Source organism: Python bivittatus, unplaced genomic scaffold (assembly GCF_059951505.1).
Source record: "Python bivittatus isolate LINGU-HERP-01145 unplaced genomic scaffold, Pbiv_v1 ctg000700_np1212, whole genome shotgun sequence".
Lineage (NCBI taxonomy): Eukaryota > Metazoa > Chordata > Lepidosauria > Squamata > Pythonidae > Python > Python bivittatus.
In genome coordinates, this window is record NW_028277098.1 from 104,137,459 (window position 1) to 104,161,693 (window position 24,235).

Genomic DNA, 24,235 nt, shown 5'->3' on the forward strand with positions numbered 1-24,235 from the left:
AAGCATTATCTTGGGAGGAAGCAGGGCCCCCACGCTGAGTCTGGCGCAGCTGCCAGGGATCGTTCCAGGCTGGGCCCAGCAGCTTTTCCAGAGGAGCCTCCCTGCCCCGCAGTGGCACTCAGAGGGCACCCACATGGCCACGAGCCAAAGACTTGGGGGACGCTTGCATTCAAGGGACCACCCCCTCCCTTTCAACCGCATGCTGAAACTATGTTGGGCACACCCATTTCCCTGGCTCCTGGAGTCCTTCCTGCCTTTCTCCTGCCCCCCCCCCCGGAGAGTTTTCGGTGCCGGCCCCACCTTCCACGGGGTCCGTGCACTGTTGGCCACACTGGCTGCTGCAGCACTTTCTGGCTCCGGGGCACTGGCAGTCCTTCTGGCAGCTCACCAGGCAGCTGGGCCGGTCCACGGGCGGACAGCAGCCCGGCTTCTCTGCACCAGAGCGGAAGCAGGCAGTCAGGGGTCTTGGCACAAGGCAGAGGTTCGGGGAGGTCGGCCTCCGGGTTCCTGTGTGGCCCCAGGTGGGGTGGGGAAGGAGGAGCTTTGCCCCCCCAGCAGCACCTGATACTCTGAGCTCTGGGGCTCCTTTCAGCCACTCGCTCAGGGGCTTCCTGCACACCAGCCCTGAGACGCCGCACGGGGAGGCTCTGCGGCCTTCCTGCGAGGGAGGCGACCGCCCGGAGCACCGTGCCTCCCTGTGGTCTCAGCCCACCCATCCCCGAGCCTTGAGACAGGAGAATATTGAGCGGCTGCTCTTCCTTGCAGCTCGCCACCAGTGCGCCCCGTGGCAGGGAGCTCCGCAGGCCAGCTCCTCCTTCCTTTCCAAAAGGGCCGCTTCTGGGAGCAGCGGCTGGTGATGCTCATGGGCCTCCGATTCAGCTGCCCACGGAAACTTTCAAAGGGCAGCACAACCAGGGGGGGCGGGGGGAGTTGGGCGGGGGGAACATTGGAGCCAGTTGCTTCCAGGATCCCAGCAAGGCCTGGGCCGTCCGTCCGGGGACGTCTCTTCTCCGGACAAGGTAGCGTCCTATGTTTGGTCTGGCAGCTTCAGCCAGCGGTCCCTGTCCCCCTCCCTGCCCCCCAGCTCCTCAGCATTGTCCAGCTCCCCCCCAGCCCAACTCACTCACCTGGGCCTTTGCAGGTCAGCAGGCACCCCTCTTGGGTGCCGAAGTTGTTCAGGTTGCCCTGGCAGCCCCCATAGTAGAACCTGGTGCACATCTGGCGGGCGGCGTCATAGTGGAAGCGGGGGAGGAGCGCTTCACAGGGGCCGACCTTCATGGGCAGCTGGCAAAGATCTGGAGGCGCAATAAGCAAAGCCATTGGGGGTGGGCGAGGAGGCTGCCCAGCAGATGGAAAGGTTGGGTGGGGCCCAGGGCAGCGAGGGGGCCGGGGCCCAGAAACACAGGCGCTCACTTCTCCTGCTGGAAGGGCACAGCTACGTTTGAAGGAGGGGGTGATTTGAGTTTGTCTGCAAAACCGTTTTAATGCTTCGGTGTAGCTCCTGAGAAAGTCGACCTTCTCGTGGAAAAGAGGCAACAACTGAACCCCCCTGCCCCCCCGAAGCACAGACCCCCTTCCTGCGGCATCACAGCTGCCCCTCTTGTCCTTCTCAGCTGCCCTTCCTGACAGGACCGTCTCTCGAACCTGAATGGGAAAGTGCCTTCGCAAAGGTCCAGCTGGAGTGAATTTCTGGCTCTGTTCCAGTTTGGTCCCGGGGTTCGGGCCTCAGGGCCAGCCTGACTGCAGCCCTGAGAGCGGGCACATGCTGAACTGGCGTGTGGCCGGCAGGGGCCTCTGGATCCCTTGCAAGGAGGGAGGGAGGCTGGCAAATGGTGCCCAGATCTCACGCAGCAGAAGAGCTCCCCCGAATAAACCTTGAGGGGGTCTTTGTGGGTGGCCCAGTGAGGAGAATTATCACCCTCCCGTAGACCGATCTCGGTGGCTCATCGGCCAAGACGAGGGAGGAGATGGCTGCCAGCGGAGGGCAGTTTGGCCTTTTGGAGCTGTGTGTTGCTGTGCTGGGGGCCTGTGGGGACCCCGAGGCTGTCCTGGGGAAACTGAGGCAGTTCTCCAATTGGCTGGTTTATGAGGCATCGCTGCCCTGAAAGGACTGGCCGTTCCTCTGTGCAGGTGATGCTCCTGACCCTTCCCCGAGAGGAGGCTGGGATGGCTCCCTGGGAGGACCAGGGCTCTTGGGCAGGCGGCTGCTGCAGAATCGCTGCATCCCTGGAGAAGGCTGGGCGTGGTTGCCTGACCTGGCATCTGCCCTGCGCCGCCCCCTCCTGGCCGCCCCCCCGAGGGCTGGGCTGGCCCCTCTGGGTGGCCCGGAGAGCAGCAGTCCTGACCTGGGTCTCTGCAGGTCTCCTGACATGACCAGCGTGGCAAACCTGTTCGGGTTCCCCTTCTGCCCTTTGTAGGCGAAGATCTCGCAGGCCTTCCGGAAGGGGTCGTAGCGGTACATGGGCATGGAATGGTCCCCTTCCCCAGGGTTCTTGGGAAGCCTGCAGATATCTGGAGACACGGGAAAGGGCGGGGGTTGGAGACAGGCGGGGGGCACCGGCCTCTTCTGGGAACTGGTCACCTCAGCGTGCTTTACGGATCAGGGAGAGCATCAAGACAGTAGAAGCCACAACAAGTGGAATAATACTTTTGGGGGGCAGGGATCCCCAAGCCAGGGAGAGGAAGGCTCAGGAGTCTGGTAAAAAAACGTCCAGAGGATAGCCGTGATGGCGCGTGGAAGCTCCGCCTGGCTTTTAGGTGCGACACTCGTAAAAAGCAGGCGGAGCTTTGATTGTGACCGCCACCTTGACTGCTTCGCTCACGCCCCGCAGGTGTGGCTGGAGGGTCTCCTCTGTAAAGGCTGGAGCAGGTGTTCCTGCGGCTCAGCCCCCGGGAGAGGGGCAGGGCTGGATCTGCCCAGCGCCTTGGAAGGAAACAACCGGCGTTTATTTCTGGCCTTTAATGCCTCAGAGGGCCTTCGTTAATAAGGCTAGAAACCATCGTGCAAGCGTAAGTGGTAAATACAAAGAATCTGCAATTGTAAAATTGGGCAAACTCAATCCAGAAAGGGAGTCTTCCACTCACTCGGTGGACGGATGCCACGGAAGGCCTCTGCTGCCCCGCGTGGCAGGTTGGGCTTAGTCGCAGAGCCGTTAAGGGAGAACGGACCGAGAGAACGTGGCCGGGTGAAGAGGCCGTCCCCGTTGGCCATACCTGGTTTTTTGCAGGCGTGCTCGCACTCCAGCAGGGTTTCAAATCGGTTCTCGTTCCCTTGGCAGCCGCCGTAGGTAAACACCTCGCAGGCTTTGGTGGCTGGCTTGTAGTGATATCTGAGCGTGGCCGCTTTGCAGGGGCCCGGCTGCTTGGGCAACTTGCAGACGTCCGAAAACGCCCCAGAGGAACCCAGAGAAAGCGAGGCCGGCCGGGCTGAGGCTCTCCCCAGAGATCCCTTCCTCCGCCCCGCCTGCGGCTCCCTCCCCCCTTAAGACCCGGATCTCTGCTCAGCTGGGGAGTCGGGTCAAGGACTCCGGCAGGTGGTTCCATGGCTTTTAACTGCACCTTTTGGATCCAAACGGGGCCGGTACCAGAACCCCACTGGGATAACCAGTGTGCTGTCCTGAGAGTTGGCTTATGGATCATCGGCCTGATTTATTGGGAAGCTGGTTTTGATCAAGTTGCTGGAACAGCCGAATGTGAAATCCTGACAGGTGTTTTGGGGGTGGGAAGCCAAGTCCAAGCCTGTTTCTAAGAGCTTCTCCAAGGAAAGCCTTGCATGGGTCTTGCCCCCTGTGAACCCAGATGGTGACAGAGCTCCCCCCAAATGGGCAGAGAACAGAGCCACAGCGAGTGGCCCTCTACAATTAGGCAGCAGCGAAAAACCAAGGTTTTTAATAAGAATTACTGCAGGCCGTTATTAGTGCCCTTAGGGGAGCCCATTAAGAGAGCCCAGAGCCCAGAGAACACAGGTCAGGGCCCTGGCAGAATCCATGCAGAGCATCACCGCCCGGGTCCAAGAGCTGAAAGGGGGCAGTCGCGGTAAGAATTCCAGGTCTCTCAAAGCTGGTCTGTCCTTTTTCCGGGACTCCCGGGAGGCTGAGCCCTGGCTCCTTGTCTCAAACCTCTCAGCTCCCCAGTCTCAGTGGGTCGCCTCCCGCCAGCCTGTTCTTGCTTTTACCTGGATTCCGGCATTTCCAAATACACTCCATCTGTGTTTCAAACCGGTTGCCATTCCCTCCGCAGCCGCCGTAGGTGAATTTCTCACACGTCTTGTTCTGTGGGTTGTAATAGAATCTGGGATGGTGCGCTGAACAGGGGCCCGGATCGACAAGCAGCTGGCAAACATCTGTGGGCACAGAGCAGACGGGATCCCAGCTGGTCGCCTGTCAGCGAAAGCCAGTCCGGCCTACATCCCACAGATAGCTGCAGGGGGGACACTCCGTGTGGCCGGGAGCCACCACTCCTAGACCTCTTGCAGAAGACTTTAGTCATGTGGCACCCAAATATGGCAGCTGGCATCTCCAGCATGGGGAGCAGGAGCAAGGAAGGGTCCACCGGGGCACGTCTCTCTTCAGGAGGAACAATGGTGAGTTGTGCCCACCCAGTGGCATGGAGGACAGCAATGGGCATTGTGACCACTGGCGGATTTCCACCCCCTGCTGTATCAAGATCATGTCAAGCGATTCTATGCTGCCTTTTCCTGCAAATGGTCCATCAGAGAGCAGGCCGTTGAAATAAATGCCCTCTGATGGGCAGAAGGAGGTCCAAGGCTCAGGAGCAATTCCTGGCTAGCCTGCCTTTCCGGCCACAGGTCTGCAGGCATTCTTCGACGGTAGGGAACCGGTTGGCATTGCCGTGGCAGCCCCCGTAAGGGAAGGGCAGGCATGTCTTCTCCACTGGGGAGTAGTGGTACATGCGGGTGTAATGGTTGCAGGGTCCTGTCTCGGGGGGCAGTACGCGGGTATCTGACCACACAGCAGGGAGCGGCCCGTCACCCAGTGGGCACAGAAGCCTCAGCTCAGCGGGGGATGTTCGGGGAGGAAGCCTCCGTAACAGCTTCCAAGAAGGGATTTGGAGCGGGGGTGGGGGAGCAGGCCCTCTGGGTCTGCCAAGCTGCCCCCTTGTGTGAACTCCATGCCCACAGCTCCTCTCCTCTGACCGGGGCCCTTACGAACTGCAGCCGCCTCTTCTACCTGGATGCCAGCACTGTGCTTTGCACTGGCCCAGAGCAGGGAACCGGTTGGCGTTGCCCCCACAGCCCCCGTACATGAAGGGCACGCAGGATTGGTTGTTGGGGTTGTAGTAGTACATGGGGATGTGGGCGTCGCAGGGGCCGGGATCCACCGGGAGCCTGCAGAGGTCTGCAGTGGCCAGAGAGAAAGCAACCCCCTCATCACCGCGTCCCCCGAGACGCGAGCCAGTGCGCCAGATCGCAGCCCCCATTCAGCTAATCGGGCGAGGGAGGCCCTGGAAGCGGTGGGCCAAGGCGTCCCCGCGGGAGGCAGCCCGGGGCTGGGGGCGGCTTGGAGCTAGGACTTTCTGGAGCCGCCCTCTCGCTGGCTTCTTGGGTTCTTGGGAGATTCAGGACTCGGGGCGCAAGCAGGTGGGACGAGCCTCCTTCTTTCTCGGCTGGAGGGTGACAAATAACGAAGGTGCCGTCTCCTGCTGACGTCTGGTTAATGCAACTGTAGGTTCCTCCAAAGAGCACTTTCGCAAAGACAGCTTGCTCTGCCCCAGCCGCAGCCGCAGCCACAGCCGCAGCCCTAGCCCTGACCTGTGCCCACCTCCACCTCCTCAGAGGCAGCGGTTGCTGAACCCATGCCCGCCTTGCCCTCCCCGGCCAATACCTGGCCAAGAGCAAGCATTTCCAGGGTCTTCAAGTGAACGTGGAAGAAGCCTCTTCCGGTTCCCTTCGCACAAAGAGGCCTGGGCCCCTGGGGCCGAGGAAGAGGGCCCCTTCGCCCCCACCGCACGGGAGATGGGCTGAGAGCTGTGCTCGTCCCCATCCGGGGGAGGGAGGAGGGGCTTCCCAGGACCGTCCTCGATTCGTTTAAAGGACCCGGAGGGCTGCCCCTCTTGGGCGCCACAACTCTGGGGGGCTCACAAAACAATAAGACTCAAAGGAAGATGACAAAACCAGCACCCAAAAATAAACAGGCCGCAAGTCCCGGCCCCCTGAACAACACGCCCCAGCACAACCGTCATGACGGTCGTCGCCAGCCCCACCCGAGCCCGATGCCAGCTTTTCAAGGCCTTCTGGAAGGCTAAAAGGGTGGGGGCCTGCCGGATCCTGGGGGAGGACTGCCATGGAAAAGATCCTGCTAGATGGCCACGTTGAAGGGAAGGGATCTGGAGCGCCAAGCTGGCAGGGGACTCGCTTGGAGGTTGCCCGCTGGGGAAGGCTGAGCCAGCCAACGTCTAACCACATGTCCTGCCTTACAAGGTTGGTGTGACACGGGTGCTTTGCAGGGAGGGGACAGGCAAAGTGGCTGGATTCACCACCACCAGCAGCAGTTTCAGAGGGTTCACGTGCAGAGAGCACGAAGCTTACCTTAGAGCAGCGTTTCTCAACCCTGGCAGTTTTTGGATGTGTGGACTCCAACTCCCAGAATTCCCCAGCCAGCAGGCTGGCTGGGGAATTCTGGGAGTTGGAGTCCACACATCCGAAAGCTGCCAGGGTTGAGAAGTGCTGGCTTAGAGGGTTGTGCAAACCCAGGCCAGGCGGTTAGCTTAGGGTTCGGAATATGGGGTGGACCAGAAAGTGGGTGGATTTGCTCACGAGATTAGGCAAGTTTTGCAAACCTGGCCACTGCAATCAGTAAGCAAGTGGGACCCAGAGAATACCAGAGGGGCATTGCCGCTCTCCTGCCAGGCACCAGATCCAGGGGGATGTCAGCCTATTTTCTCCCACCTTCTTCCTCCCCATCTAAAACATGATGCAGAGAAACTGTGCCCTGCTGCCATCTGACCCCGAAGAATGATGAACAGTGGGCACTGTGAAAAGGAGCTTAAAAGCAGGAGCGTGCGGCTGCCCAGCTGGCAGGAGAGGGCAGCAGCTCCCTTTTGCTCTGCTCAGGCCCTGGGAAGCCAGAAGGTTCTCATTTTCCTGTGCTGTTGGTGTGAGAGATGGTTTGCTTTTGGGTTGCCAGATCGGTGCGTGGAACAGGCCCGCCTGGGGCTCCCCCCGCCTCTCTCTCCGTCCTACCGAGCCTTCTACAGACTTGCAGACACTCTGCCTTGGTGTAAAACCGGTTGGCATTCCCTTTGCAGCCACTGTACTTGAAGGCCTCGCACGTGGCAGTGGTGGCATCGTAGTAGAAGACGTCCAGCCGGGAGGCGCAGGAACCGGGGTCTTTTGGAAGGCTGCAGAGACCTGCCGGTCCAAACAAAAGACATCAGCCCCCCCCTGCTTTCCGTACGGGTCAGGGAGCTGGATCCCCTTCCCTCCCTCCTGCTGCCCTTCCCAGTCCCACCCATCCCGTTCCCCTCTTTGCACTCTGCCCTTTAAGCGTAGGCAACCCGTAGGAGCTACTATGGTGTCACCCACATCGTGACGTCACCCAAGCCATGTGATGTCTCTTGCCCCCTTTGACTTTTGTGGCTGTTCCTGCATTTGAAACACCTTCCCAAGCAGAGCCCTCAACCCCCCCACTGTGGCATGGGACTCCCCCCCCCCCGCTCCTGAACTCCAAGAGCCAGGGACCGTGAAGGGACTCCCACAGGCCCAGCACCCACACAGATACCCACACACGGATCACTCTGCTCAGAAGAGGCTGGCAGCCCACTTTCGCCATGCTGATGATGGGGGGCGGGATTCCCTGTGGCCAAAAGCCACCGCTGGCTCAGCATATGGGGCATCCCAGAGCTGCCCCTTTGGCTGGGGAGGAGAGGCCTCTTCCCTTGGGGGGTGCAGCCTGGCAGCGGATCCAGGGTTACGGCGGCCGTGTTGGCGGCGCAGGAGGCTTTGCCTGCCCTTGCTAAGGCCACCCTCCGCCGGGGCCACGCTCGAGTGGGAGCAGGCCGCCGGCCCTCCCTCGCCCCCTCTTCCGCTCTAAACCAGGCTTGGCCCAAGCAGCCCTTCCGTGGCTGCAGCCAAGGACTGAACTGGGTCCTGCCCAGGCTTCTCCGGAAAGGCCCCTCCAGGCCACCCCCACCTTGCTCGAGCTCCGTGCACTCGCGGCGGCACCCCGTGAGGCAGCATTTCTGCCTGGGGGGGCAGTCCCGGTCGTCGTCACAGGCGTCTCCGCAGGTGCCCGTCTCCGGCAGGGCGCTTGCTGCTGGGCACACCCCGGCGTGAGCTGGAGGAGAAGGAGAGGCGATCGCTGCCGCCCTGTGAGTCCCCGGTGGCTCCTCTGGGTCCACCCGGGCTCCTCGGGCGCGTCCCGGGAGAGGCTTGGGAGCGGCTTGCCCCTGCCATCTCCTTCCTGGGCCTGAGAGGGAGGGACCGGGCCAAGCCTCCGGGCTGGCTCTGTGCCAAGGGTGGGACTTGAACTCAGGTCTCCCATTCCTGGTCTAGTGCCTCTAACCCCTAGGCCAGACTGGCAGTCAGAGGGGCCGAAATGTTGCAGCCCTTGAAATCAGTCCAAACCCAGAGAAGGGGGATTGATTCATGGAAAGCTGCAATCAAACGGATTCATGTCCCTTTCACTGTAGTTCCTGTAAAGGACTCACCGCACCTTGATTTCCTAAGTTAGAAGGCAATCATATTCTTACTCTTTGAAAGGCAGTTTTTTGACAGAGGGCTGCGGAAAGCTCACCTTTTCTATCCCTGTTCTGTATCGCCCTGGCCTCGGTTAGAAGAAGCAAGGTCCTAAAATACAACTTTTAGCGTGTGAAGAGCAGCTCCACGCGGCGCGACTCCGGGTCCCCTTCTCCTTTTCCAAGGGCAGCGAAGCCCTGCTTTGGGGTCAGGGGGTGGGGGGGCAGGGCCGCCCTTGAGCCCTGGGGCCCGCAGGCCGGGCCCGCCCAGGGCCAGAGGCTGCCCTCTCGGAAACCGCCACTGGGGGAGCTCTCGAGGGAGGCACAGCTGCCGGCCTGAGCCCGGTCCCCAGTTTCGCCTTTGAGGCTCTCAAGCCCAGCACGCTGGGCCGACGCAGCCGCGGTGCGGGCCGCGAGAGGAGAGGAGAGGCGTTCGGGGGACTCCCACATCGGCTGACCTCCGTGCTCGGGCCATGATTTCCAAGCGGGGGCGGTTCAGCTCCCCAAAGCTCTGGCTCCCGTCTGCAGCCGCGGATCCCCAAGAAGGCTGCTCGGAACGGCGCCCGGCCGTCCAGCGCATTAACCGGAGGTCTGCGCTCCTGCTCCTCCTGCTGCTCCTGGGCCAGCCTCACCTGGCTCTGCGTCCACGCAGCTGGAGAAGCAGCCCCACCGGCAGCACTTCTTCCCCTTCCCGCACTTGGCATCGGTGGTGCAGTTTGTGGCGCACGTCCTCGTGCCCAGGGGCTTGGCCTTGGGGCAGTAGCCGGGGTTCACTGGGAAAGAGAGGAGGAGCTGGGGCCAGCGCGCCAGGGAGCCAGAAATTGCGCCCCAGAGCGAGGAGCGAGGAGAGCCGACGCGAAGCGCAGCCTCCCTTCCCGGTTCTGCCCGTGGGTGCGGGCGCGTGGCTGTGCCTGTACCGTCCATGTCTATATGCCCTTTTCCCCAAGCCTGTTCGCTTCTTGCAGTTCTAAGTCTCCCCAGAGCTTAGCGTTTTTGGAAGCTGCTGGCGTGTCTTTATGCGCATATAAGCAGAGCCCCGCGCATGGCTCCCCCTGCTCCCGGGGTCGCTACCGCGAGGGGAGAGAGGAGGACGGTGACGCCGGGCTGGACCCGAGGAGCTGAGCCAGGAGGGAGCTGTTCCTGGGGTGGGGGGAGGAGGGGGCGCGACCGCAGAAGGCCCGTTGCCATCCACAGGGAGCAGACACTCCTGGTGGCAGCCATATTTACAGCACAGCTCGCTCCCCGGGCACTTGGCGCTGCTGGAACACGTGGAGCCGCATGGCAGGACTTGGCCCCTCGCTCTGGGGGGGCATTTGGGGACTGGAAAAGAGAGAGACACCCGCCTGGAAAGACCTCCCTGCTGGCAGGGTCCTTCTGCCCCAAGCCAGACAGCAGACCCGGGGCGACGGGGAGGCAGGGGCAACCTACCTGGAGGCCTTGGCACAGTCACTCTTTGCTCCTCCGAGGAAGAGGACGACGATGACGACGACGACTCTGAAACTGACTCTGAAACTGAAGCGGAAAGCAGTGCGTCAGCCCAAAGGCTGCCCGGGAGAAAGTGGCTGGCGAGGAGTTGAATCGGAGGGTCGGCGGAGCCCCCGGGGGGCAGGAATGGGACTGCACCACTCCGCCAGGCCGGGGCGGGGCGGGGCGGGGGGGGGCCTGCTCCATCCCCATCAAGACCCGGATGGGGTGGTCAGAAGCCTCCAGCAAACGTCTAAGCAAGGGGTGTGAGTAGCAGCCCCCCAATCCCTGGTCCTCAGCTGCCAGTATTTACAGGTAGCCTGCTTTTGAACATGGAGCCTCCAATGAGCCATCATGTCTACGGTTGTCGAGAGACGGGGCTCTGAGGAAATGCAGCAAAGCTCCCGGAGTCCTCTGCCAAGGAGAGGTGCGTTTGGGTCCGCGGGAAGTCTGGAAGGCAGCGTGGGCGTCACTTACCCTGGGGCCTCTGGGCTGACGCCGGCAGCGCCCAGAGCCAGGCAGCCAAGAGGCTCACCAGCAGCCCCGTGGTGCTCGGCCTCATCTCTGGGCACCCTGGCATCTGCCGGGCCGCTCCGCCAGTTTGCTTTATAGCTGGCATGCGAAGGAGGGGAGGGAGGGAGGGGAAGGGAAGGGAAGGGGAAGAGCAGCCTGGCGGCTGGAAGCACAGCAGTCAGCTGCTGGAGGTTGGAGGGTGTGAGGTGCGTGCGTGCATGTGTGTGTTTCGATTTCCCCGGCTCTGGGGGGTGCACCTAGACATGCACGCACACGTGCACACGGCTGGGTATTGGCGATGTGGGGGGGCTGTCGGAGGGGACCAGTGGGAGGAAGTCAGGTCAGAGCACAAACCAGCTTCCTCCCAGGGACCTTTCCTTGAAACCTGCCTCTGTTGGGGAGCGTGTGGGAGGAGGGGATGATGGGTGGCCCCTGCGCTTCTGAGCTTCCTCTTTTGGAAAGGAGGCCACGCTTCTCATGCGGGGGGGGGGGGGGGGGAGGGCTGCCTCTTGCCAGATCAGCAGATGGCATCACACTTCAAGTAGCCCCTTTTGTGGACCCAGGAGAAGGAAGCCTTGTCTAGTGACCCCTGAAAAGTCAACAGCAGAGTCGGGATGGCCCCCTATATTTGGGAGTCTCATCAAGAGAAGGAGGGGAGACGCCAGAGACACGCTGGAAGTTCCTGGGGTTGGTCTGGACATCCTGCAGGATCCCTCCAGCTCAGAGATCCTCGGCTGGTCTCTGCGCACCGACCCAGCGTTGGGCTTGCTCAGCATTCGGGCCAAAGGCCTGCCGCCCTCCTGAGCCTGAGGCTCAACCATCCTGCCCTGTTGGATGAGACTGAAATAACCCTGGGCTGGCCTGCGAAGGGGGTCCCCCCCACCTCATTGGAATATACATACGTCTGGGCTGGGGGAAAGGCCCCCCATGGCGGAGAGGCTGCACTGGAGCTTTGCAGATGCGCATCGCTGAATTGCAACCACCTGCTGAAAACCTGAGCAGGGTCTGCTGAGGGGCTGAAGTTGTGGGTGTCCTGCTTTCTCCCACTTTTATGTAGGTATAAATCAAGCGTTTCAAGACAAATGTCATAAACGTTTAGTCTCAAATTCCAAGGAAGCCCAAATTCACAGCAATCCACGGTGCACAGCCACCCCTGGAGTTCCCCTTGCTCAAAGATTGTGTGTGTGTGTGTATATATGTGCGCACGCGCATGAAAATGGGCCAAACTGGCTGAAAAGCAGAGCCAATCTTGCAGACCTTTAATCTGCCCAGCCCGCACCTGCACCCCGGGCCAGCTCCAGAGTTAAAACAAAATGGCTGGTGTCGCCATCAAAATCCATGGAGCACGTCATCCAAAGGCCAGAGAAAAACAGCCTTGTGGAAAGTTCCAAGATCTCTCAGGAACAATGGATCGCGTCACTCCCCTCCTTCCTTGCCCAGAACAATCAGGTTGCAAAAACTGTTTGTCACTAGCTGGGCACACAGCACCCTGCGTCATTTCTACCTGTCCCCTCTCTCTGAAAATGCAGCCCTGACCCCAGTCTTGAAAAGAGCCGTAACCCTCTTAGCAGAACAATCGGCTCCCCGAGACAAGATCTCTGGCTCTGCGGCAGTGTCCGGCCGAGCGGCCTTGGAAACCGGATGCTGGAGACGGAGGAAGCGGATCTGGGACCGCACCGTCTCCACCGACGTCTGCTCTGGCACGCGCGCACCGAAGCAGCAAATTGCTGAGCGTGAAACGTTCAGAATTCAGAAAGATGATTTCCAGGGAACAAAACAGCCCATATTCTGGAATCATCTTGGGACAAAATGCGGTGTTTCCTTTGGCATTTCTTTCATCTGGAAGAAACCTGAAACGAGCGGTTGTTCCTCCCTTTTATTCTTTCCAACCCAACAGAATTTTGGAAAGAAATGACGCCAAATGTTGTACGCCGCCCAGAGTCACTTTGTGGGAGATGGGCAGCTATCTAAATGTGGTGTATGAATGAATGAATGAATGAATGAATGAATGAATGAATGAATGAATGAATGGTGCAGGGTGCTGTATCTCTGTCCAGCATCAGGAAAACCCTTTGAACAGAACTGGACCAGAACCGGTGTGAGGGGAGAACCCAGCAACAGAGAGACCAGTCTGAAAAACAGGCCCAGCCAGGGGCTGCAGAGAGAACAGGTCCAGACAGGCTCTTCCAGGGCAGCCCTATGGGGGGTCTGCAGTGGGGCAGCAGCTGGCCAACCCATTCTAAGCCCTCCTCCCCCCAGCCGCATGACCCAGACCCCTGCTGTTCTTACAATGGGGGGGGGAGCACCCCAGCATTTGCGCCTGCAGGCTTCCCCCGTTGTGTTTGTTCCAGGGCCACAGCAGGAGTGGGTGTTATTTTTTTAAATTTATTTTATTTATCTTTCAAATTGATATACGTCTCCCATCTCATTCTACAAGTGACTCTAGGCGGCAATACAGGTAAAAATATTATAAAAATAATTTTAATAATAAAAAAATATTAAAAGTGATAAAAAGTGATAAAAAGCTTATAGCAAAGATTGGAAGGAACGGCGAAGGAACTAAAAGCACTTTTTATACAATATTTCATTTTTCAAAATGAAATCTCCTTGGTCAGTTTTTCAGTATGTTGGGAGGCACCCTAAGCCTAACCCTTGGCGTGCACTCTCACCACGCCTGCCTTTGGGGCCCTGAGATGAAAAAAGAGGGCGCGAGGGCCTCGTTTGGGTCCCCTCATTCCCTCCAGTGGATACCCTGAAGTGGGACAACCGCATTCCGAGCTCAGAGCGAAAGTTCTAGGTCCCTCCCGGCCGGTTTCGGGTCTCGTCAGAAAAATGCCCGCTTCCGGTCAGAGGGCCAGGTGGCCGGAGGGAGGGGCAGCAAGGAGTCTTTTGTTTATGGCATGCACAGTAATAAGGACCGCTGGGCTTCTGGCCAGAAGAATGCAAAACAGCCCCAATTTCAGCAGGGAAGCGTTACGAAGAAAGCGACGCAAATCGTACTGTGGCCTTTCCAGCCGGAACGCAGAATCTGATAATACTGTGGGGTGACCTCATCGCCTGAGCATGTCTCCATTCCTCTGTATGAGCAGGACTCTGGGCCTCCCCCCTCCTGATGCCAGCACCCTGGGCCGTAAACAAGGCCGTGGATTGGGCCCACGTGCGGGCTCCCTTCGCACCGAAGAAAAGGCCACAGCCAGGCTTCTGTGACCTCCAGGGTCACCGAGCGGCTCGCTTGCTCCTTTTGCATTTCCATGCTGTGGACGCGACAAGAAGGCTCCACCCCGACTTAGGCAGGGAACGAAAACCACATTGACTGTTTCTGTGGTGAACCTGCAGTGGGACCTTGGGTGGGGGAGTGCAGCCCTCCTCGGTCCCTCAGCAGCTCAGCACCATGGGCCAAGGCGTACTTTGCAGGGACAGGAGTTGGGAGCAGAGTTGCGCAGCGGTTCTCTCCGTCCCAGATGAGCAGTTCCGGTTGATGCCGGGCAGCGATGCAGGACTCCGTCCTCCTCCAGTCTGCTCAGCATCTGCAGGAAACCCCTGGGGGAGTTTAGCTCTCTAACCCAGGCACCCAGGGGAGGGGTGGAAGCCCCAGCCTGGTGTTTGGGAACTGGGGGTCTGGATGGGACAGAACCGGCGGAGTCTGAATCCCATCAGGCAGCTGGAGCTGCTGTTTGTTCGGAGGTTTTCCGTGTCCAGGATGGCTCCATCTTGGGCCCTAAATGGGATGACCCCACCTTGAAAGAGCAGGTAGGCAACCTGGGGGTCTCCCTGGCACACAGCTCTTACGGGAGCAACAGGTGAACGCTGTGGGCAGCAGGGCTCCTGCCCAGTTTCAGCCGCTGCACCCGTTGTGACCTTTCCTGCAAAGGAGACTTTAGCCCTCGGATTCTTGCTGACCGGCGGAAGCCAGAGCAGCAGGAACTTGTGTGACCTGCATTGGTGATCTCTAGGTGTCCAGTTCCAGGAGTTAGTTTATGGGTTTAAGGAGGGCAGATTTCCCTCAGTAAGAGGTGTGGCAAATGGAAGCTGTGACTGAACAAAGCAACGGGTTCTCCTTCCCTACAGATGTTCAAGCAGAGACCGGTCAGGTGTGGACATGGGTTGCTGTGATCTGGATGACTGCCCTTGAGGGCCTCAATGGACACCCTGACTCTAGGATGCTATGACACAACTTTCCAGACCCGCTTCTAAGAGTCACCCCCATCCATATTGCATCCCAAAAATCCACCCAGGACCACAAAACTTGCTTCCAAGGACCCTGGCTCAGTTCTGTCTTCTATCGGCAGGTGGTGAACATCTCCTCTATCTTCTCAAGAAGATTAAATCTTGGTTCAAAGACCAAGATAGAGTCTGCTGGGATGGAGTTGTGTAGTTGGTGGTTTACGTAATGGGTCTGCATGTGATGTGGGAACCCAGCCTCCCCATTAATTCATGATGCGGCTTGCCTTCTTGGCAGAGCGTGTTATGGCAGTACAAGAAGCTCAGCTTTACAGTTCGGCATACTGTTCTGTGTGAATTTCAACCAAAGTATTACATTGGCTGTATTCACACAACTTGGTTAACCAGGTTAGGTAAAGACCTAGTAGCTGTGTGAATGCTCCAGGCTCAGCATGGTTAATCTGAACCTTGGTTTTGTTCTGCTCATCCTGCCGTGGGAACTGAGCTCATGTGGAGGAGGGGGCGGCAGCGGTGGACGGTGGGATCCGCAGCTCTCTGTTACGGCCCCCTCCAAGCCCCAGAAGGCCTGGGCAAAACCTGGTTTAGCAGAAAACAGATAAATACGGGGCAACAGAGTCTCTTCTGCAGAAAAGAAGCATTTTTCTCTAGCTGATCAGTCGTCAGATTGTAAACTACTTGGAGATCTTTTTTTAAAGGAAGCAGTATGCAAATGTTTTAGTTGAATGCTACAGAGCAACTATCAATGAATAGTGAGAGTCCTGAGTGCAACTTGAAAGGGATAAGTGCCACTGAATTCACGGAGCCTTTCAGGCATCCTCCAAGGCTTAAGTCGGATAAAAGCTGGGGGTTTTCTAGTCACCGTGGGACTGGCAGGGAGCCAACAGGATGGCACCACAACTTTCACAGGCGGGTCAGAAAAGGCCCGCGTGCAAAAGCTTTGCGGACGGGGTGCCTGTTCTTCAAGCCTGGTGCTCTGATCCAGGCAGGGCGCGCTCAGAAGGGCAAACAGAGGCTGTTCTCTTCTGAGACACACCTTCCTCCACAACGCTGCCCGTGCGTTGCTTCGGAAACGGCTTTTGATCTCGCCCAGTACAGTGGGCAGATAGGATCGCGGAGGATTTCCAAGGGTGGTGCGCAAGTGATGCCCATCTGCTGTAACAGAGGACGTTCAGCCTCGTCAGCCAGGCCTGGGAGCAAGAGAGAGGCGGGCCCACGGGCGGGCAGGTGGGCGGGCAGGCCGTCCTCTTGGTGACGACGCTCTTCACGGAAGCCCTTCTGCCTTTCTTCTTCTACATTTACCGTAAGTCTCGGTCAGGGGTGTCCATGGGGAGGGGGCCAAAAAAGGGAGGATGGTGGCCAGCGCCGTGCAATCCCAGCTCCACCCTTTTTAACGTGTGACTTTTTCGATCCGCCCCCCCCCCCCCCCCCCGGTGGCCACCCCTGCTCTCAGTCCTGCATTTCTCCTTCCTTTGAGGTAGGGACCTTTGGCCACACGCTCCAAGGCATTCCCCCCATCCAACCTGACATCTTCCAAGTGTGTTCCTAGGACATGCTGCCTGGGGAATTTGGGAGTCTCTGCACATCTGGGGCGCGGGGGTGGGGCGGCCAAGGCTCGTTTCAGAAGGAAACCGAGTTCCCATTTCGAACAGGGGTGTGAACTTCAGGCCATGAAAAGCCACCAGTCTTTCCGTATCACAGCTCTTCTGGTTCTGCTTTAATAAGTAGAATTAATAAATTCAAATGCATACTAAGTAAATAAATAAATAATATTTTAAAATGCAGCCAGGACCGATCCAGGGTTTTTTGGGGGGGGGGGTTTGGCGCTGGGATGTCATGAGCACGTACTTGTCGGGAGGCTTGTGAGTCTATAAAGGCTGAACGCTGACAGCTGCTCAGCCCCCCTTTCCTGGCCAGGGGCAGAGCACGGGGAACAGGGGGGCACCCAGACTCACCAGCAGGGCGGCTGTGCCGAGGGGCTCACCCACCCCTTTGACTCTAGTCCTGAAGACCAGCCCTTTGCCCCCTCCAAAACAGACGAGACGGGGGAGACTCAGCCACGTTCGTTTAGGCTTCCCCTGCTCTGAACCGCAGAGCCTGCTCGGGTGGGTCAGTATTGACTCGGGGGGGCACTGTGGGGCTCACTGCACAGTGGGGGCCCAGCCCCTTGGTTTGGCTTGGGGTTTACAGCGGGCTTCTCCAAGTGCGGGCTGTCTGGGTGGTCATGAGGATGTTTGGGGAGGGGGCAGATGGGCGGAGTGAACTGTGAGTGATCTGGCTATGCCGGGGGGGCGTGTCACAAATTAGTCCTAGTCAAAGGGAACCAAAAGGCCAACACCAGTTGTGTCTTTCCAAAGGAAGCCCAGCAGGTCACCCACACATGCAACTAGACACCCCCCACCCCCCCAGTATCAGTGCTGGCAGCCGTGTTTGCACAGCGGGCAGACCTTTTCTGGCTTGGCCTCCTGGGTACACCTGCCTGTGAACCAGCAGGCACAGGGTCTGGTAATCCAATGGAGGTGTGCGAGGGTAGCCGCCCCAGCCATACCTCGGCTGCTTTGCCAGAGACCCGTTCTTGCTCCACCAAGCCTTGGCCGCCACAGCGACTCCGTCTGCCACAAGCGCGGGGCCTCCCACTGCATCTGCTGCTCCTGCCTAGCCTGACTTGAGCCCAGACGTGCCACACCTGGCCTCCCCAGGATGTTTCGGGCAGGAGGAGGAGCGAAAGGCGGCAGCTGAGAGCAAGCAGAAAGGCAGCGGTGCTCATCCCCTGGGTGGGGGGGGGAAGGGAGGGGGGCTTCTGGGGAGGGAGCTTTCAACTCACAGACCAGTCTCAAGGGTTGCCAATAAAGATTGACTTTATTTCGGGGAGGGGGTGATGCCAGCTGCTTCCCAAGGAGTCCAAAGGCCTCACAGCAAACGGGGGCCCAGCACCACCTGCCCAGTGTCTGTCATCCGGGGGCTGGAGAAACCCCCCGTCACACAGCCGAAGGAGCAAGCGAGCAGCCGGGCCCAGGGCTTCAGTCTAAGACAACTTCTGCAGAGGAAAGACAGGGGAAGTGCTGGGGGCGCGGGAAAGGAGCCGGGGGGGCACCCCCATTCAAAGCAGGAGGGCTGGAAACATGACAGGCAGCCGTGGGAAAGGTTCTGTCTTGCTCCACAGCAGAAGGGATCCCCATCTTATCCAGACCGTGGCCTCCCCGCCTGGCGCTCCAAAGGCACAGGATATGACCCCCATATAAGACCCATATAAGAGTAAAAGGGCTGCACCCCTGGCAGCAAAGAATGCCATGTGGCTGCCACTCCGTGATCCCACAGACTCATCACTCCAGGGCTGTCCACAGCGTCAGGTCAGAAGTGTCAAGAGGGTGGCCACACTGGTGTGATGGAGGCTTCATCTGCTTTTTATGTTGCCCTCCTGTGGGCACCCCCGCAATCCCTCTGTGAGACCCAAGAGCTGACGGGGAAGACCCGATTTGCTAGCCGATGCCCAGGTCATGTGATCTTCTGTTCGGAAAATGTTCCCACCCGGGGGGCACAAATGCACACCATTTTGGAACCCTCCAACCAGGCGCCTGTGCAAAGGGGGGGAGGCCCGGCTGGCCCCTCTCCGCTCTGCTTCCACCCAGGAATCACCTCCAACTCCTGAGTGAGGCCCTGTGCCCTCCCAGCTCCTTTGGCAGAGCCGCTCCAGAATTGCAGCCCACCCCTTTCTCCTGCCGCACTGGAGGGACCCTTCTGTGGGTGGGCGGGGAGGCAGCCCCGCCTGGCCACAGAGTCTCCTTCTGGGCCAACCAGCTCCAAGGCTCAGGGCCACCTCCCTCCTTCTCCTTCTGCACGGAGCATGAGAGACCCAAGGGCAGCGGGGGGGGGGGAGCGCGGGGGGCCCTGTGAGGCGCGCCCTACCTGGCTGGCTGTCGCCACAGGCTCGCTCGCACTCGCGCCTGGTCTCAAAGTTGTTGCTGTTGCCCCCGCAGCCGCTGTAGGTGAAGAGCAGGCAGCGCCCCTGCGTTGAGCTGTAGAAGTAGCGCAGCAGCCTGGGCCGGCAGGGCCCTTGCACGGGGGGCAGCTGGCATCGCGGGTGGTGCGCTGGAGCGGACAAACGAAGGCGGCGCTCAGGGGTGCCCGGCCTGGCCGGAGCAGAGGACCCGGGGGCCGGGGGCGGGGGGTACCTGGGGCCAGGCAGGCGCGGCTGCAGCCGTCGAAGCAGCACTTCTCCTCCGGGGGGCACTGCCGGTCGTCGGCACAGGTGTCGTTGCAGGGCGCGAAGGTCTGCAGGACTTCCACCTTGGGACACGCGCCCGGGTGCTCTGGCCAGGGGGAGAGGCGGAGGAGGCTCGGCTGGGGCCCGTCCTGAGCCTGCCCCCCCTCCGGGAGTGGGGACTACGAGCCCGGACCCCGCTCCCGACGCCACCGCCGAGCCGGGCCCCCCCTCCTGCTTTCGACAGCCCGGGGCCTTTGCGGGAGAGATGGAAGCCACGCGGCCGCCGCTGTCGCAGTGCCTCTGAGCACGTGCAGAGGGCACCCTCCCAGGCTGCCCCTTTGGGCAAGCGCGACCTGTCAGCCGCGGCCCCCTCTGCCTCCGGGGCATCGGGGCGGGCTTGTACCTTCCTCGGCCGTCACGCAGAGCTGCCGGCAGCCGTATCGGCAGCACTTCCTCCCGGGGAAGCCGACGGCCCCGGCCCCGGCCCGGGCGCAGTCCGAGTCGAGGACGCAGCTGGTCAGGCAGAGGAGGGGGCGGCCGCCGGGGGCTCTTCGCTCGGGGCAGTAGCCGTGGGTGGCTGCGGGGGGGGGGGGAGAGTGAGAGCGGGCCCTGGCAAGCGGGTCCCTCCGCCGCGCTTGGTGGCCCCGCAGCCTGAGCCGCCGCCCTGGCTGGGAGACGATTCGGCCCTTGCAGCCGTCGCTGCTTCTGCTCTCGGGGGACGAGAGGCAGGCCGTCGTTCGTCGGGCGAAGCACACCTCCCGCCCGCCCCTCAGTACCATCAGCTGGACATTTGGGGCGGCCCAGGTGACCGCGCCCGGAGGCGGTGGAGGTCCGGAGGGGGACGAAGGCGGCCGCCCCGCCTCGTTGAACCCTTGAGACGCGGGGGCTGGGTCTGAGGACGCACGGTTGGGCCACAGCGGGCGGGGGGCGGGGCGGGGTCTCGCCCCCCCACCCGCTCTCCCAGCCCTTCCTGCGCGGGCGTCGCTGGCGAGAGCGGGGGCTCTACCTCCTACAGGCAGTTGGCACTTCTGCCCGCAGCTGGTCCCGCAGCAGCGCTGGCTCCCTGGGCAGCTGGCGTCGGTGGAGCAGAACTGGCCGCACGTCTTGTCGAGGTGGGCCGTCGGGGACGGACAGGTGCCAGGCTTCCCCGGGGCTGGAAGAGAAGGAGCGCGCGGCTGGGCGGTTCTCCTCCTGCGCCGCTTGAAACAGGGGGAGCCGGCCCGAAGCCTTTGAGGCCGAGTTCCCGACAAGAACTAGCCAAACCCTTGGCAGAAGTGGCAGTCCTCCCCCCTCCCCCCCCTCTTCATCACCATCCTCACCCTCCTGACCCTCTGATGTCAGAGACTTTGGCAACCCGCACTCTGCCTGCTTTGCCAAGAGGACCACTGTGGCTTTTATTTGCAAGGAATAAATTGCAGGGCACCCATTGGCACGGTTCTGGCAGCTGCCAGCCCCCCTTTGACCCTCCTTGGAAGTCCCACAGGGTGAGCAGGCTTTGTGGCACCCCCTTCTCAAGGACCGCCCTCCCTCCCTCCTCTCTTTTGCAGAACCTTTTGCACAGGTTGGGGATCTCACCCCATGAAGAGACTAAAGAAACAGCCCTGCCCAAGGTGCCCCTGCCCCCCTCCCCGGTATACCAACTCCCACAATCCACAGCCAAGAGGGGGACTCAGGAAGTTGAAGGCAAGACCCCTGGAGGCAGGTGGCAGTATTGCAGCCACAGAATCTCAAAGGTAAATCAATAACTGTGGGGGAAAAAGGTGGGGAATGCGGGGGGGGAGGGCAGCAAGAGAGATTTGCTCACTCCTCCGCTACATGTGCCCCTTATTCCATAAAGTATTAATGAAGGAAAGATAAAGGGACAAAAATGGGCAGAATGGCAGCACCAGGACCCCCCTACCTGATCAGCCTGAGAGCAAAACGTTCTCCCCAATTTTTCACCCTCTGGCAGACTGACACCTCAAACCATGTGCCCTCTGGGGAGGGAGAGGAAGGTGGGGGAAACAGTGCCCCCCCCCGATAGATAGCTCTTTGTAGCTGCTGGCCATGCCTTGACCCCAGAGGCAGGCTGGGGGTGAGAAGGTGGGAAATGGCCTTAAATCAAGGCGGAGGGCATCGGCCCCTTTAATCAGCGTGATCTCTGTCAGCAGCTCTTCAGGGCTTAGATGGGACGCTTTGCTTCCTGCAGCAAAGCAGGAATTCCCCACCCACCCCCTGCCCTGCCCTGCCCTGCCCTGCCCTGCCCTGCCCTGCCCTGCCCTGCCCTGCCCTGCCCTGCCCTGCCCTCGCCGATTATGGCTTTCCTAGTCAGCTGCGAAGTCCTCCCGGACCCTTTGGACCCGGCCCTCCCTGGGGGAGAAAATGGCAGCATTCTCCACCCGCCTTCACTGCTTCCAGGGAGACGGGGCAGGGCGTAACCGCAAATCTTCGCCGTCATTGTCGAAGGACCGGGGAGAGCTCCTGGTCTCTCTCTGCTGGAAAAGGGGGGTCTTACGTGAAGGGGAACATGCAAGTTCGCAGCTCCTGCGTGTCCTGAAGTTATTCGGATTCCCTCCGCAGCCCCCGTAGGTGAAAGTCAGGCACCTCCTGACCTTCGGGTTGTAATACCAACGTTCAAACAGGGCCAGGCACGAGCCTGTCACAGGAGGAAGTCTGCAGATATCTGGGAGCAAAGGAAAGGGAGGGACAATGGTGAAGAAACCCAGACGTCTCCGTGCCCCATCCCAAAAGGCGGGCCACCTCTGCCTCAGTCCCCAGCTCTTGCTTCGCTCCCAGTCCTGGCTGGGTGGCTGCCTCTGCCCAACTTCAGCTGAAGGTCCTGCTGGCCGGGGAGCCCTCAGGAGAAGTCCCGGCAGGCTGTAGGTGGACTTGGCATGTTCCAAGACCCACAGGAGACGTGCCCCTTGAGGCGAGATGAATCTCAGCACTGTGATTCAGCGGTTGGAATATAAAACAATGGATGTCTGATGGGTGCATTAGCCCCATGGCGTAGTGTCTGCTTGACTGGAAGGTTGCAAATATCATATGTTGAATTCTGGAATCTCCAGAGTGGCGTAGTTGGAAAACACTAATTCTGGTGGAACTGAGGAGCCTCAAGCTGCTGGTGGCTTAGAAGGGTAAATTTGTTAGTCACTGGGAACAATGATCCCGACCTATAGAAAAAGGATGGCTCCCCAACACACACAGACACACACAAAATGGAGTCAAACTGGGGCCCAATGTCTCAGATATTCATAGAATCACTCAGCAACTTACTTCTAGAGGAAACCTAGAGAGAACAGTGTTGTAAATATTTGAAGCCGCGTAAGCAGGATGGGGCAAACTGGCATTTCATAACCCAGTGCCCTTCGGATGTGTTTGATGCTAACTCTATCATTTCCAGCCTGCTGGCTTAACAGACATGAAATCCAGCGTATTTGGAAGACATCCAACTGGGAAGGCTTTCCAACGTATTCAAAACTCGCAAGCCTAATAGCAGTTTCTCTGCATGGTATATCTAGGGTTACCGTGTCTGGGTTGCAGAAACCACGAAATGGCAGCCAAGAGCTGGTTTTTTCTCTCTCTCTTTGTGTCTCTGTAAAGGTCATCTGGGTTTCTGCAGCCCAGATGTGGCAACCCGAGTGTATCGGAAACGGGAAAAGAGAATATCAGCAACTCGGAAAGGATGCCAGCGTGGTGAAGAATCACGAAACATAAAAGAAAAGGGAAATCTTGCCCACACACAACGTCAGAGAGAAGAAATGAATGGGAACTACTATAATGCAGAAACCCACATATTCAGCAGCATGTTGCCAAAACCATTAGCAACCGGGATAAGCCTGCCTTTAAATGAGTCAGAAGCAGGAAAACGGCCAGGGAAGGAGCAGCTGAACCCTGACCTCTCCAAAGGCCGAACGATGTGCCAGAGGAAGCAGAGGAGAGAAAGCAATTGGCGCACGTTCCTCTGCCTTTCTTTGGCTGATTTTGGAGAAGGAGGCTTTGGGGCAAAAGGGAGCGCGTGGGACGTCTGCTGGGAAGGCAACAGATCAATGCTTGTTGCTTGCATTTTAGTACTCCAAGAATTATTCGTTTTTTAAACTTTACTTACTAGGGTTTATATGCTGCTCTGATCACGGAGATTTGGAGTGGCTTGCAAAAGTCGCTCCTCTTCCGCAAAAGGATTAAAGCAGTACATCAGAATAGTGCAATAGCAGGGCAAAAGAACAAATGACCATTCCACAAACTTTGGGCCCAACTCCTGGCGTACTCCCTCAAGGGGGCTGCCTCTTCCTTCTCCGTATCCCCCACCCCAGGCAGTTGCTCGCGGCAGTGGCCAGTCTAGAGACAGGAGCAAGGTTCGTGCAAAGCCAGGAGGGGACACACACTTACTCACCTACTCGGATCTTGGCAGGTGCAAATGGCAGGGGGATGGGGAAGAGAGCACTCCCCATGGGGAGGAAGGAGACGAGGAGGAGGAGGAGGCCGGAAGGTTCCATGGTGAGGCCGAGACCCAATTCTTTCTGCACCTCAGTCAGAGGTGGCTTCTTATACCCCAGACCTCACCAGCTTGGAAGGTGGCTTTCCTCAGTCAAGCCCAGCCCAGCCCAGCCCAGCCCAGACAATAATGTGTGTGTGTGCTGGGGGGGGGGAGAGGAATACTTCTGAGAAGAACCAGGAAGTGGCTTTGGTAAAAGCAGATGCCTGGGTTTACACTCAAGGTGGCAAGGAGGGCAGCATTCCAGCTGTGCCTCCGGTTCCCAGGCAGACGCACCAGCCTGACCGAGCATCTGGTCCGATCACAGAACATCCTGTCCCCAAGCGTGTAGGGCAGAACCCACTCCGGAGCCTTCTGTGAATTGAGAGCGGGAGAGGGAGGCTTGAGAGCGGAAGGGCTGGTGCGGCCGACTCACCGCCGGACCCGCGTCCTTGGCGCTGGAAGGCTTGCGACGTCTACGCGCATCTTGAGCGGAGCCTAATTTTGGGTGTATGACTCTTTCTCTAAAGGTATCATGTTCCTGTCAGCGTTTTTTCCTTTCTTTCTGTAATGTTGCACTGATCCCAAGAGGGAAGCATAAACAGAAAACCAAACCTTTTTGTGAAAGGCTGTACACCCTTCCCTGCATGGAGTGCTTCTATTGCCGGTGATGTTTTGCGGGGAGGGGACACTGAACCCCCATTCTGAGTCTCAGGGGAGACCCTGGG

General features: G+C 59.4%; 1 protein-coding gene across 1 annotated transcript; it reads right to left on the bottom strand.

Annotated features, from left to right (window-relative positions):
* Positions 1–1,332: 1,332 nt before the first annotated feature.
* Positions 1,333–23,612, bottom strand: LOC112543103 (uncharacterized). Its single transcript, XM_088154047.1, has 14 exons — positions 23,427–23,612; positions 21,549–21,716; positions 19,458–20,207; positions 19,023–19,160; positions 18,757–18,939; positions 15,887–16,040; positions 10,636–10,770; positions 10,123–10,206; positions 9,327–9,467; positions 8,754–8,806; positions 8,151–8,294; positions 7,202–7,369; positions 4,175–4,342; positions 1,333–2,511 (listed from the first exon to the last, which is right to left on the bottom strand). Exons 1-14 carry the CDS (start codon positions 23,527–23,529, stop codon positions 2,084–2,086), a joined length of 2,817 nt encoding a protein of 938 aa, XP_088010173.1. The 5' UTR covers positions 23,530–23,612; the 3' UTR covers positions 1,333–2,083.
* Between the last annotated feature and the right edge of the window lie 623 nt (positions 23,613–24,235).

Coding starts and splice junctions, on each gene's coding strand:
- LOC112543103 (XM_088154047.1), bottom strand. CDS start 23,529: ATGGAACCTTCCGGCCTCCTCCTCCTCCTCGTCTCCTTCCTCCCCATG. Junction 10,771..15,886: donor GGGCAGCGTTGTGGAGGAAG/GTGTGTCTCAGA, acceptor TTCGCATGCCAG/CTATAAAGCAAACTGGCGGA. Junction 8,295..8,753: donor ACAGAACAGGGATAGAAAAG/GTGAGCTTTCCG, acceptor CTTCTCCTCCAG/CTCACGCCGGGGTGTGCCCA.